The 16,009-nt window shown below is 37.2% G+C and overlaps 1 protein-coding gene across 1 annotated transcript in view; it reads right to left on the bottom strand.

Moving 5' to 3' along the window:
* LOC149791137 (alpha-tocopherol transfer protein-like) overlaps positions 1-14,492 on the bottom strand; it is a 71,852-nt gene extending 57,360 nt beyond the window's left edge. Inside the window, exons 1-3 of the mRNA XM_089973057.1 lie at positions 14,423-14,492; positions 11,225-11,392; positions 3,810-4,043 (exon numbers count right to left, since the gene is read on the bottom strand). Of these exons, the coding sequence (XP_089829183.1) occupies positions 3,810-4,043; positions 11,225-11,381 (391 nt within the window). The 5' untranslated portion in view covers positions 11,382-11,392; positions 14,423-14,492. The remainder of the gene's footprint in view (positions 1-3,809; positions 4,044-11,224; positions 11,393-14,422) is intronic.
* Between the last annotated feature and the right edge of the window lie 1,517 nt (positions 14,493-16,009).

The following is a 16,009-nucleotide window of genomic DNA, read 5'->3' as shown; positions in this document are numbered from 1 at the left end:
CATGGGCTAATATTGGGGTTTGTTACACACAGTATTTTGGGACTGTAAAGGCATATTGTATGATATCTGTTCAATGTTTTTCATCATTTTACTATCTGAGTAAAGTACCTCATTTTTCACTATTTGAGTAAACACATTTACATATATCATTCTTTTTGACACGTGAAATTACCATGAATCAATTTTACTACTTGAGGAAAACACATCGTTTCATTATGTGAAATTACTGTGAATCATTAACCTTCAACTTTGTACTGTATAAGGTCATTTATTTGTATTCACATGTATGTTACATTATTAGGTTCGTACAGATTGTATTAATTTGTCCAATATTTGGATCTTATACATGTATGTATTAATCACACATCTTTTTTTATTGAGGCATTCATCAATAAACATTGTATTTTTGTCACCATCAAAAAGTGTTCTGTTATAAATCTGAACCCAACCCAGTTATCTTGTTACATCCAGACAATAGTGCATAAGCTAAGAAATAAAACCCTTTCCTTGAATAGTGAACATTGTACACTAGTGGACAGGTTGGTGCCACTCCCAAATTTTCAGAGCAGGAAACAAAAGTAAGTAAACAAAATGAAATTAATGTTGCAGTCTACTCATACGCACATTTCTCCATCCATGAATTTTACTTTGGGCACATGGTTGTTGTTGTGGCAGCCAGTGGAGGAAGAACCAATGACCCACAGGAAGCTACTGTCAAGATTTCTCACATACCCACACTGTCAAGCTTTCTCACATACCCACACTGTCAAGCTTTCTTACATACCCACACTGTCAAGCTTTCTTACATACCCACCCTGTCAAGCTTTCTCACATACTCACACTGTCAAGCTTTCTCACATACCCACACTGTCAAGCTTTCTTACACACCCACACTGGCCAAGCTTTCTTACATACCCACACTGTCAAACTTTCTCACATACCCACACTGTCAAGCTTTCTTACACACCCACACTGGCCAAGCTTTCTTACATACCCACACTGTCAAACTTTCTCACATACCCACACTGTCAAGCTTTCTCACATACCCACACTGTCAAGCTTTCTCACATACCCACACTGTCAAGCTTTCTTACATACCCACACTATCAAGCTTTCTCACATACCCACACTGGCCAAGCTTTCTTACATAACCACACTGTCAAGCTTTCTTACATACTCACACTGTCAAGCTTTCTTACATACCCACACTGTCAAGCTTTCTTACATACCCACACTGTCAAGCTTTCTCACATACCCACACTGGCCAAGCTTTCTTACATACCCACACTGTCAAGCTTTCTTACATACCCACACTGTCAAGCTTTCTCACATACTCACACTGTCAAGCTTTCTCACATACCCCCACTGTCAAGCTTTCTTACATACCCACACTGTCAAGCTTTCTTACATACCCACACTGTCAAGCTTTCTCACATACCAACACTGTCAAGCTTTCTCACATACTCACACTGTCAAGCTTTCTCACATACCCACACTGTCAAGCTTTCTTACATACCCACACTGTCAAGCTTTCTCACATACCCACACTGGCCAAGCTTTCTTACATACCCACACTGTCAAGCTTTCTTACATACTCACACTGTCAAGCTTTCTTACATACCCACACTGTCAAGCTTTCTCACATACCCACACTGTCAAGCTTTCTTACATACCCACACTGTCAAGCTTTCTCACATACCCACACTGGCCAAGCTTAAGACTGTGGAAAGAGGTGAGATGGCATTGGTTGGTAAAGTCGTGTTCCTTAGACAACATGGCCCCTTGGATTCTTGGACTAGGCCCCTTGGATAGTTGGACTAGGCCCCTTGGATACTTGGACCATGACCCTTGGATACTTGGACTAGGCCCCTTGGATACTTGGACCATGTAGTTCAATAAAGACTGCTCATATGATGGTTTAATGTCTATGGGTCAGTTTCAATCATGTTGTTATGGAAACAGTTCAATCGATATACTGAAATAAACGATCAATCTTTAAATGATTTTATTATAAATGAAGTTTATATGCACTAATGAAATCAGTGCAGAACAGTTAAGTAGGAATTGCTTCCCTTGTAGAACTAAGCAAGTATATTCATCAATCAATACAAAAACCACACTTTAAGCCATAGTTTGATTTACACCCATAAGATGAAAAATATGAACTTATCTGCATGTTTGCACAGAATTATTCCTCAAGTCTGTTATTAGACATGACAGTACAAACAGCATAATCTAGGTAGTGATTAGACATGACAGTACAAACAGCATAATCTAGGTAATGATTAGACATGACAGCATAATCTAGGTAGTGATTAGACATGACAGTACAAACATAATCAAGTCAGTGATTAGACATGACAGTACAAACAGCTTAATCTAGTTAGTGATCAGACATGACAGTACAAACAGCATAGCTGGTGATTAGACATAACAATACAAACAGCATAATCTAGTTAATGATTAGACATGACAGTACAAACAGCATAATCAAGTTAGTGATTAGACATGACAGTACAAACAGCATAATCTAGGTAGTGATTAGACATGACAGTACAAACAGCATAATCTAGTTAGTGATTAGACATAACAGTACAAACAGCATAATCTAGTTAATGATTAGACATGACAGTACAAACAGCATAATCAAGTTAGTGATTAGATATGACAGTACAAACAGCATAATCTAGGTAGTGATTAGACATGACAGTACAAACAGCATAATCTAGGTAGGGATTAGATATGACAATACAAACAGCATAATCTAGGTAGAGATTAGATATGACAGTACAATCAGCATAATCAAGTTCGTGATTAGACATGACAGTACAAACAACATAATCCAGGTTGTGATTAGACATGACAATACAAACAGCATAATCTAGGTAGAGATTAGATATGACAGTACACCAGCATAATCTAGGTAGAGATTAGATATGACAGTACAAACAGCATAATCTAGGTAGGGATTAGATATGACAGTACAAACAGCATAATCTAGGTAGGGATTAGACATGACAATACAAACAGCATGATCTAGGTAGAGATTAAATATGACAATACAAACAGCATAATCTAGGTAGAGATTAGATATGACAGTACAATCAGCATAATCTAGGTAGAGATTAGATATGACAGTACAAACAGCATAATCTACGTAGAGATTAGATATGACAGTACAAACAGCATAATCTAGGTAGAGATTAGACATGACAGTACAAACAGCATAATCTAGGTAGAGATTAGACATTACAGTACAAACAGCATAATCTAGGTAGAGATTAGACATTACAGTACAAACAGCATAATCAAGTCAGTGATTAGACATGACCTATGACAGTACAACTTTATAGCCAATTGAATGATTAGACACAACAGTATAAACAGCACTGTCAATGTTTTACGTTGAATGATAACTGAATTCTACTCCTTGTTGGTTCTACTAACAAAGTCAGCACATGTCAAGCATTAAACCCTGATAATAAATAAAAGACAACAGTACCCGGAAGTCAGCACATGTCGAGCACTACACGCTGATAATAAATAAAAGACAACGGTACCTGGAAGTCAGCACATGTCGAGCACTATACGCTGACAATAAATAAAAGAAAACGGTACCTGGAAGTCAGCACATGTCAAGTACCTCACCTTGATAATAAATAAAAGACAATGGGACCTGGAAGTTGGCACATATCAAGTACCTCACCTTGATAATAAATAAAAGACAATGGTACCTGAAAGTCGGCACATGTTAAATATTACACCCAGATAATGAAAAAAAAGTCAGTGCATCAAAAAATAGAGGGTACCTGGCCTGAAGATGATGACCTTTCTGCCTTCACGATCTCGGTGACGTAGCACACCTGTTACACCTGCCTCAAGCACATGCTTGACAGCTGATGGTCGGAGGTTGCTCATTAATTCTGGGTTCTCAGCTTTCATCTGGTAGTGCTTTACAATCAGAGTAAAAGCTCTTTCAAGGTCAAATTTCTTGGCACGTAGAAATCTCAGAAGAAATCCATCATCTGTTCGTATCCGCAAATCTGTCAAATAAAATTTTGTTTATTCTGCTTTTAATATATAACAATAAAGTAATGAATATGCTAAAACCATTTTGTCCTGGAAACAAGTACTAGACAAAAGAAATGAATATGCTAAAAACCATTTTTCCTGGAAACAAGTACTAGACAAAATATATGAATATGCTAAAAACCATTTTGTCCTGGAAACAAGAACTAAACAAAAAAAAATGAATATGCTAAAAACCATTTTGTCCTGGAAACAAGTACTAGACGAAAGACATGAATATGCTAAATACCATTTTTTTCTGGAAACAAGTACTGGACAAAAGAAATAATGCAAAAAAAACTACTTCAAATCATAAAACAAATTTTGATACCAAATTTCAACTTGATGCAAAAAACACCTGTATAAAAACCAGACTAAGTTCAAACTTTGAAATATACTTTACCTGCTAAATTCCTGACATATGTTGGAACAGATCAATTATGGTTAGAGAGTATTGTAGTAGCCATATCTGTTAGACAAAGACCGACCAAATGTCACAAGATCATGCAAAGAGAAAACAATATTTGACATGCACACCGGCTACCAAAAGACTAATCTGAAATCTTCACATCATAAAAAGTGCCAACTTTTAAGACTTGTTGTTGTTGTTGTTGTACTAGGGTTTAACGCCATTTCTCAGCACAGGATAGGCTATACATGGTGGCCAGTATAACTGGAGGAAGAACCCTGGAAAACCCAGGGAAGAACCATTGACCCACGAGAAGCTACTGGCAGGCTTTCCCACGTACCCATACTAGCCAAGTCTTGGACTCGAACCCACGCAGACAGAGGTGAGATGGGAGTGATCCGGAATGGTGAGTGCTTTAGACCACTCGGCCCTCCCCCCAAAACTTTTAAGGCAAATTATTAAAATGAAAATGATTATAGAAACACCAATTCAGAAAGATTATATGTATGTGTTAAATATCTAATTGTGATTGATGCTACTACATGTAATTTGTATACATGATCACATAACATTTATTGTTTTCTTAATAAAAATCAGAGCTTTATTAATAAGGATTGTAGCCTCACTTTTTACACTTTGCCGAATGAGACGGTAAAATCAGTGTTCAGATCATTTAAACATTATGGAGTATCATTTCTGCTTGTAATGGACTTGTTGCATCCTTCCTATCTGTAATGGACTTGTAGCATCATTACTAATTGTAATGGACTTTAGCATCATTCCTAACTGTAACGGACTTGTAGCATCATTCCTAACTGTAACGGATGTGTAGCATCATTCCTAACTATATCAAACATGTAGCATCATTCCTAATTGTAAGGGACTTGTAGCATCATTACAAATTTTAATGAATTAGCATCATTACTAATTGTAACGTACTTGTAGCATCAGTCCTAACTGTAATGGATGTGTAGCATCCATATTAATTGTAATGGACTTGTAGCATCATTACTAATTGTAATGGACTTGTAGCATCATTCCTAACTGTAACAGATGTGTAGCATTATTCCTAACTGTAACGAACTTGTGGCATCATTACTAACTGTAATGGACTGATAGTATCATTACTAATTGTAATGGACATGTAGCATCATTCCTAACTGTACTGGATTTGTCATTCCTAACTGTAACAGACTTGTAGCATCCTTCCTAACTGTAATGAACTTGTAGCATCATTACTAATTGTAACAAACTTGTAGCATCATTCCTAATTGTAATGGACATGCTGCTGTTGTTGTTGGGTTTAACCCCATTTTTCAGCACATGATAGGCTATACATGGCGGCCAGTATTAATGGTGGAGGAAGAACCTGGAAAAACCCCGGAAAGAACCACCGACCCATGAGAAGCTACTGGCAAGCTTTCTCACATACCCACATTGGCCGAATCCAAGACTCGAACCCACACAGACAGAGGTGAGATGGAACTGATCCTTAACAGGGAGCGCTTTAGACCACTCGGCCACTCGGGGCCTCTGTAATGGACTTGCAGCATCATTCCTAATTGTAATGGATATATATTGTATCTTTTATGTGCAATGACTATATTCATGTTGTTGTTGTTGTTGTAGGGTTTAATGCCATTTTTCAGCACAAGATAGGCCATATATGGCGGCCAGTATAACTGGTGGAGGAAGAGCCTGGGAAAACCCCGAAAAGAACCACCGACCCACAAGAAACTACTGGCATGCCTTCTGACGTACCCACACTGACCGAATCTGAGACTCAATCCCACAGACAGAAACAGAAAATGGCAGTGATCCATAAAGGTGAGCACTTTAGACGACTTGGGGCCCCACTACCTTCAAGTGACAGGATTTATTCTCTGAAGGAATGTATATTGTTCAGTCAATTGTTCAGGAAATACATTTATTAAAGAAAACAAAACAGATACAGCTTTCTTAATTTTGTGCTTTCTCATAATTATATTTCTTCTCTCTTCCTCTTGTCACATAAGCGCTTTGAAAATATAATTTTTTTAAATGTGTGAAAATCCTAGTAAACCAAAATATTCCTAATCCAAAATTTAGTTTTGTTCCCAATGATGTTTGGTTTCAAGGGATTTCACTGCATAGCAAAACAAGGTTTATCCTCATCTGGTGTCAGTCATAGAAAAACAAGTTTAATACTTCCCATCTTGTGGCAGTCAAAACAAGTGCAATACTCTCCATTTTGTGGCAGTCAGTCAAAAGTTAATCTTGCACACCTTGTGTCAGTCAAAAGTTAATCTTGCACACCTTGTGTCAGTCAAAACATGGTTAATCCTACCCATCTTGTGTCAGTCAAAACATGGTTAATCCTGCCCATGTTTGGCAGTAAAAACAAGACAATCCCCCTCCCTATAAGCATTCAGGATTAATGGTCCAATTTACGGTATACATGTATATGTAGCTCATCTTTATCCAATCATTGATGTTGATCTCTTCCAGTCATTCAACAATGTAAGAGGAAATATATATACCTTGCATCTCCTCCACAGTCACTCTGCAATACCTATTGAGTATCTCCACCTATTGTGTACCTCTACTACTGCAGTACCTCCTCCATGGTACCTATTGTGTACCTCTACTACTGCAGTACCTCCTCCATGGTACCTATTGTGTACCTCTACTACTGCAGTACCTCCTCCATGGTACCTAATGTGTACCTCTACTACTGCAGTACCTCCTCCATGGTACCTATTGTGTACCTCTACTACTGCAGTACATCCTCCATGGTACCTATTGTGTACCTCTACTACTGCAGTACCTCCTCCATGGTACCTAGTGTGTACCTCTACTACTGCAGTACGTCCACCATGGTACCTATTGTGTACATCTACTATTGCAGTACCTCCTCCATGGTGGAGTTGGGAGATGTATCAGTAATTCACATTTGAAAAGAGAACGCACGAAGACCACTCAAAGAAAAACATTAGTGATCGTACTTGGGTACCAAATGAAGTGTCCTTATGTTGACAATAGATTTAGCAAATAAAAAAGTCATTTTGTAGAAATATCAATATTCCCTGAGTAATTCTGAATAATTGTCAATATTCCCTGAATAAATATAAATATTCCTTGAGATAGATTAATAGTTCAATTGTCCATTCCATGTTTTCTGGATTTTCATGTAAATAATTTTACTGTCTGTCTGACTTACAATTTCCACTTCATTTGTTGTTGTTGTTGTGGGGTTTAACGCCATTTTTTAGCATACAATAGGCTATATATGGCGGTCAGTATTAATGGTGGAGGAAGAACCCGGGAAAACCCGGAAAGAACTGTTGGCCCACGAGAAGATACTGGCAAGCTTTCTCACATGCCAACATTGGCTGAATCTTAGACTCGCACCGCTGCAGACAGAGGTGAGATGGCAGTGATCCGTAACGAAGAGCGCTTTAGACCACTCAGGGCCCCCCACTTCATTTGTACATCAGTGGTTCTGTTATAATTCCCAGATTATCTACACCTCATTGCTGATGTCTTAATTTCCATATCAATTGTATAACACTGCTACAAGTAGAATTCACACATCATTTGTATAACACTGCTACCATTAGAATTCACACATCATTTGTAAAACACTGCAACCATTAGAATTCACACATCATTTGTATAACACTGCTACCATTAGAATTCACACATCATTTATATAACACTGCTACAAGTAGAATTCACACATCATTTGTGTAACACTGCTACAAGTAGAATTCACACATCATTTGTGTAACACTGCTACAAGTAGAATTCACACATCATTTGTGTAACACTGCTACAAGTAGAATTCACACATCATTTGTATAACACTGCTACAAGTAGAATTCACACATCATTTGTATAACACTGCTAAAAACAGGTCACCATTCTGTAGCATCCTTCTCAGGTAACAATACACAGTCTAACATTCTGTAGCATTCATTTAAAATAACAATAAATAGGCTAACATTCTGTAGCATCCAATTAAAGTAACAATAAACAGGCTAACATTCTGTACCATCCTTTAAAAGTAACAATAAACAAACTACCATTTTGTAGCATCCTTTAAAAATAACAATAAACATGCTACCATGTTGTAGCATCCTTTTAAAGTAACAATAGACATGTTACCATTTTGTAGCATCCTTTAAAAGTAACAATAAACATGCTACCATTTTGTAGCATCCTTTAAAAGTAACAATAAACATGCTACCATTTTGTAGCATCCTTTAAAAGTAACAATAAACAAGCTACCATTTTGTAGCATCCTTTAAAAATAACAATAAACATGCTACCATTTTGTAGCATCCTTTAAAAGTAACAATAAACATGCTACCATTTTGTAGCATCCTTTAAAAGTAACAATAAACATGTTACCATTTTGTAGCATCCTTTTAAAGTAACAATAAACATGCTACCATTTTGTAGCATCCTTTAAAAATAACAATAAACATGCTAACATTTTGTAGCATCCTTTTAAAGTAACAATAAACATGCTACCATTTTGTAGCATCCTTTAAAAATAACAATAAACATGCTACCATTTTGTAGCATCCTTTTAAAGTAACAATAAACAGGCAACCATTCTGTAGCATACTTCTCAAGTAACAATAAACAGGCAACCATTCTGTAGCATCCTTCTTTAGCGACAATAAAAAAACCCATCCTTTTGAACTGTGGCTGTGAATAAGAGCTGGGGGAAAGAGAGAGATTAAAGCACACTGGATGAAATCAGTTGTAAACGCATGAACATACACAAATTATAAAGTCAGGTGATTCAACAGGCTGTTGGAAGTTTATATCAGCCTGCCAAACAACACCCAATCAAAACACATTCAAATTAAGTGCTGTAGGAAACCTGCAAGAAATTGAACTGTTTTCACTGATGACATCAAATGAAGTCTTGTTGTGAAAATTGTAGGATGACATGAAAATCCACTCTGGAGGAGTACCAATAAGATTTTAAATACCAATGTGTGGCAACTATATTGGATGCTGCATTAGTACCAATTAAAACATGCTGGGCATTGTAAAAGGTCATTTGGTCAAAACCCCATATCAGTGGGATGCTCTGTTCAGATCAGAATCCCTTTTATTTTGGACAAACTATACAGCATACGAAGTCATTCAATGAAAACATCATGTTGATAGACCACTGATGTAGGAGGAGTACCTATAACAAGATTTTCAATATGGCTACTGTGGGGTCCATATTGGAAATCAGATTTTCAATATGGCTACTGTGGGGGCCATATTGGAAATCAGATTTTCAATATGTCTACTGTGGGGGCCATATTGGACATCAGATTTTTAATATGGCTACTGTGGGGGCCATATTGAAAATCAGATTTCCAATATGGCTACTGTGGGGGCCATATTGGAAATCAGATTTTCAATATGACTACTGTGGGGGCCATACTGGACATCAGATTTTCAATATGGCTACTGTGGGGGCCTTATTGGAAATCAGATTTTCAATATGGCTACTGTGGGGGCCATGCTGGACATCAGATTTTCAATATGGCTACTGTGGGGGCCATATTGGACATCATATTTTTAATATGACTACTGTGGGGGCCATACTGGATATCAGATTTTCAATATGGCTACTGTGGGGGCCATACTGGACATCAGATTTTCAATATGGCTACTGTGGGGGCCATACTGGACATCAGATTTTCAATATAGCTACTGTGGGGGCCATACTGGACATCAGATTTTCAATATGGCTACTGTGGGGGCCATACTGGACATCAGATTTTCAATATAGCTACTGTGGGGGCCATATTGGAAATCAGATTTTCAATATGACTATTGTGGGGGCCATATTGTACATCAAATTGGCACCATTTTCAAAGAGACAACCAGACATCATGTACTTCAGTAAAAAAACCCATGTTAATGTGATCATCTATTCAGGAGGCATAGTGATAAGATTTTCAAGTTGTTCCTTAAGATTTTCAAGTTGTTCCTTGTGATGGCTATGTTGGATGCTCATGCAGCACCCATTTCATTTAGGACCAGTTAGACCATGGAATGCATGTGTCTGCATGGGTGGGGTGAATTTTAATAGCAATCTTTCAATTAGTTTAGCTGAATTTAAATAACAAATCTGTGTGAACCACCAGAAGAATAGTGGACAAAAGGCATCCAAGTGTAGGTGTTTGATGTAGACATTTATGTATGTGTGTGTTTGATGTATAAATGTGTATATGTTTATGTATACATCAGTGTATGTATGTGTTTGATCCACAGAAATTACAATATTAAAGTCAGTAGTTACTGATATATACATTTCTGTGTGTTTGAAAAAAAAGAATCTAAAATAACACACTGCATAGTTATTTTTTTGTATATATCTACATGTATGTGTTAGAGAGAGAGAGAGAGAGAGAGAGGGAGAAAGAAAGAAACCAATGACAAACTGCATAGTTATTTACGTATATATCTATGTACATGGGTTTGTGAGAGAGAAAAAGCAATTACAAAGGTGTCGTGCATCTGGAAAGCCAAGTTCACTAGTTATTCTACTACAGGTGACTGAAAATGAAGATCAGTTTGTCGTCACTAAAAACATGAAATATTCACTGTTCATGTTACATTATCTTAAAGCTAGAAGGATTAAGGATTATCTTATAGCCAGAAAGATTAAGGATTATCTTAAAAGATGATGCAGCATGACTGAAAGCATTCTGATGAAAAGAAATAATGAAAGAAAAGAATTTTTAAAACCTTTTCTTTTCTCCACCATGTTTCTGAGTTTCTGAATGTCTTGTATTCTTTGGGTAGGTTTCTCATTGAGTTCTCTATCTGCCTTGACCAGCAGTTCCTCATTCAGGGTACAGACATAACCTCCATAGATTGCAGGGTCAACACTCGAGTCTGCCATTCTTCTTGGAACTGAAACAGACAGTGCATGATCAATTAGGATACTTGTATATACTGTCTTCTATGATCCGCCTCGGAATCAGAACCTGAAAGATACTGGACAAGATAAACTAGTATGTTGATGTCTGCCTCAGAACCAGAACCTGAAATATACTGGACAAGATAACCTAGTGTGTTGATGTCCGCCTTGGAACCAGAACCTGAAATATACTGGACCTAATAACCTAGTGTGTTGATGTCCACCTCAGAACCAGAACCTGAAATATACTGGACAAGATAACCTAGTGTGTTGATGTCTGCCTTGGAACCAGAACCTGAAATATCCTGGACAAGATAACCTAGTGTGTTGATGTCCGCCTCGGAACCAGAACCTGAAATATACTGGACCTAATAACCTAGTGTGTTGATGTTCGCCTCAGAACCAGAACCTGAAATATACTGGACAAGATAAACTAGTGTGTTGATGTCTGCCTTGGAACCAGAACCTGAAATATACTGGACAAGATAAACTAGTGTGTTGATGTCCGCCTCTGAACCAGAACCTGAAATATACCAGGCATGATGAACTAGTGTGCTGATATATTGTTTTCTACCATACTCAACATTAAACAAATTATACACTGCACAATAAACTATGATACTGAAAAACACATGCTGAACTGTACCTACACTGTTGTTCCCCCATGGAAACCAAAATGATCCAACAACTGACAGTCATGCCAATATTAAGATGACTACTGTATAGTGTAGTGTTGTATAGTGTAGTGTTGACAGTGGAGTGTTGTATAGTGCAGTGTTGTATAGTGTAGTGTTGTATGGTGTAGTGTTGTCTAGTGCAGTGTTGTAAAGTGTGTTGATAGTGCAGTGTTATTGCTGTTTCAACACAAAGTCAAGCACAAGATAGTGGTGAGGACAGTGCTGTGTCTGCAATGAATATCAACCAAAGAACTTAAAAAATTGCATTTCTTCATTTTGCACAAAGTGGGCACAATGTTATTTTCATAACTACAAACACTGGTCAACACTGTGCACATATTTCTATCATGACATTTATTCCTTTATGACATTTATCTCTATGTGTGTTCAACACATTAATGAAGACAGACATAGAAAAGTTTATTTAAAGTCAGAACAGCATTACATAATAAGAAACGTTTGCTCATTAGAGCTATTTTACCACTGGAGTTTTAGTTTATATAACAGTCGGTATTATACAGTGGTCCTCCTCATCTATCCTATCTATACTGGGAAAGAGGTCATATAAGATGGGTGGTCTTTCCAGAGCAGGACTTTATTTGTAAGAAGTATATGCATGTGCATCTAGTAAGAAAGTTACATGTATTCAAAGTATGTAATATCTTCATTTACAGGTAACAGTATTTATTAAAAAGTTCTTGTCTTACAAACAGACTTATTTCAAGTGAGCATACATTAATAGTTTTTGCTTCTTAAGCATGCATTGAAAGTGTGGTATTGCTTTCACATACATTAGAAAACCATTCAAAAACTTCATTTAAATCTTCCTACCAACATTACTCGGAATTTAGAATCATTCTTTTCCATTGCTACAGAATATACTCTTTATCTGTTCTGGTGTTATTTATTCAAATGTTTCCACACAAAAAAAATTTGTCTGCAAGAACAAATGAACTCTCCCCATTGTCACCAAGTCAAATGACTTTTAATTTTTCTTCTTAAGTAATAATTCTCTGTTTATGTGATGACATGTTAAAGTTTTGTGACAATTTAATCATATGTTGCTAATTGCACAGTACTGCAATTTAATTATGCCAACAAAATTTGTGCAGAGTAGACAAAATACCTTCTTTATAAAGAAAGTGATACATGTACTCTAATGTTATTTTTCATTTTTTCCTGGTACCCTGTTTTGTTCAAGAATAACTTTGTTCAGCGTTAATCTTTAAAATCCATATTTAGCCTATGTTGCCCATGTTATGATCTTGACAATTACGTTCAGTTGTAATCATTAAAGAGAATAACTCAACAGCTTTGTGAAGCCTCAGACTCTATTATAACATTGTTGATCCCATTCTCTGAAAACATTAGCGCTTATAGATAATGATATAATATTAACTGAAGTGGTACATGTTATAATGTACTTCAAACAACACTTCTTTCAGTAACAAACTGACATTGACAGAGAGATTACTTACTTAATCACATGAATTAAATATTAGTTCTGGAAGTAAAATGTGGTTGCTTGTGAGAGGTAAAGTTGACATTTTTGGTCTAAAATGCTGGCCACATGGTAGTGTATAGAAGGTTGCCGGTTTTAGGGGGCATGTAAGTGGGAAAACACTTTGATCTTTTATCAAGTTGCAATATCCTTTAATTTTACCACGATGCTTAAAGTCCCTGAAATTTCGTAGACCATGCTAAATGGTCAGTTACTTACAGTATGATATCAGCACCTGTAGCTAAAATAACGAATTCCTTCAGCACAAAGTATTTCAACAACATTCAGATCTATATAAAGCATAACACACCTCATGAAATACATGCTATAAAAGCATTAAATACATCATAAAACTGGGTGGTCTGTAGACATCAATTTTTCTATGCTGCCGTAACCGATGGAAAAGTCAGTTTGTTTACTATAGAGTTATCAGCGTTCCTAATCGGCCGTATTGTAGTTCCCCCCATCCACCCCCCCACCCCCACCCCACCCCATTTCATTGCAGTATCAAAAATGGACTCTTCTATAACTCTGGACGAACATGGCGGAATATATGTACACGTCTTTTTCAATATGTATCGAATGAATTGTATTGCGCTGATTGTCAATATGAATTGTGTTTAAAAATTCGTGCTCAAAACGAAATCGTCAATTTGTGTTACACTTCGAGATGCTTACGTGAAAATTCAGTGAAAAACGCGAGCTAACGCATGCGACTGAAAATATGGAATGGTCAGCATTTAAGCACGACTCAAGGTAAATATTTTTAGACTTTTTAAAATTAGTTTCATTGATTTTTGTTTTAATAGGTCTGTGTTGGTTGATGAACACCTCTCTCTAATTACCTGTTTGATGAAGAAAAAATAGTCTCTCTCCAAGTTTTTAGTTTGGATCATCCGGCCCTCTTCTGTATTTATCGCTATAATTCTATTGTATTGTTAAAAACGTCTATAAATCTCTCCCGTACTTCATCAGAGCACCCTTTTTCTGGATCATGTTTCCACTAATAATACTAATAATAATGAGGACTTTGTATAGAGCCTAATCTTTAGAAGCTCTAAGCGCTTTACAACATTAGACAACACCTATAACATAAAAACATATTTAATTATATGATTACAAAAAACAAACACCACGAAATTAGAAAACACAAAAAACATGCTGAAAATATTTAAGGTAGGAAACATTATTAGGTCTTTAAGTTTGTTCTTGCAGTCGAAATAAGTGAGTTTTAAGAGCACTCTTCAATGGGACCACTGTGACTTTGTGTCTTAGTTTATTGGGCAATTCATTCCACGCTGCTTGCCCCTGGCATGCAAAACAACGTTGTCCATATGACTTCGTTTTCATAGTGGGAATAATGTGCATACGATTGTCAGAAGAGGAGCTTAATTATCTTGCTGGTGTATACACATGGGTGAGGTCGGATAGGTATGTTGGACTGGAGTTCGTCATTGAAACGTAGCACAGAGAACAAATTTTGTGTTTGATTCTGGATCGAATGGATAGCCAGTGTAGGGTACAGAGCAGCGGGGAGGTGTGCTCTGATCGTGGTACTCTGAGTATGATCCGAGCAGCTGTGTTTTGAACTTTTTGAAGTTTCTGGAGTAGATATTGGGATGAACCAGACATAATTGAGTTACAATAGTCCAGTCTTGAAAGTACCAATGAACACACAAGTGTTTTAGTGGCATCAACTGAAAGATATTTGCGAATGGAGCTGATAGGGACGATAGGCCGACAATGGGAATTAGCATTAAAAACACCCCTGGGACCATATAGCGACAATGGGAAATTTCACATTACGAAAACCCCAGGGACTATATAGCGACAAGGGAAATTAACATGGGAAATATATTTTGGGACTGTTGAGCGACAATGGGAAATTAACATGAGGAATATATTTTGGGACTGTTGAGCGACAAGGGGAAATTAACATGGGGAATATATTTTGGGACTGTTGAGCGACAAGGGGAAATTAACATGGGAAATAAATCGTGGGACTGTTAAGCGACAAGGGGAAATGGAATAGGGTCGGGACAATATTTTAATACGGTCCCGACCCTATTTTAATACGGTCCCGACTTGTTGGGTCTATGGAAATGGAATAGGAGTAGTGAATGTTGGGTCTATGGAAATGGAATAGGAGTAGTGAATGGGGACACCCTAGGGACAATGGGAATTACCATTAAAAACACCCCTGGGCCACTCTAGGGACAATGGAAATTTAACATGGAGAAAAACGCTGGGCCACTCTAGGGACAATGGGAATTTAACATGGGGAATAGAGTTTGGGCTTGTCTAGGGACAAGGGGAATTGAACATGGGGAATAGAGTTTGGGCTTGTCTAGGGACAAGGGGAATTGAACATGGGGAATAGAGTTTGGGTCTGTCTAGGGACAAGGGGAATTGAACAGGGGAATAGATCGTGG

This window comes from Sinohyriopsis cumingii, chromosome 10 (assembly GCF_028554795.1).
Source record: "Sinohyriopsis cumingii isolate HCF-2022 chromosome 10, ASM2855479v2, whole genome shotgun sequence".
NCBI classification, from domain to species: domain Eukaryota; kingdom Metazoa; phylum Mollusca; class Bivalvia; order Unionida; family Unionidae; genus Sinohyriopsis; species Sinohyriopsis cumingii.
Note: the sequence above shows the minus strand (reverse complement) of the source record. Positions and strands in the feature narration are given on the sequence as shown.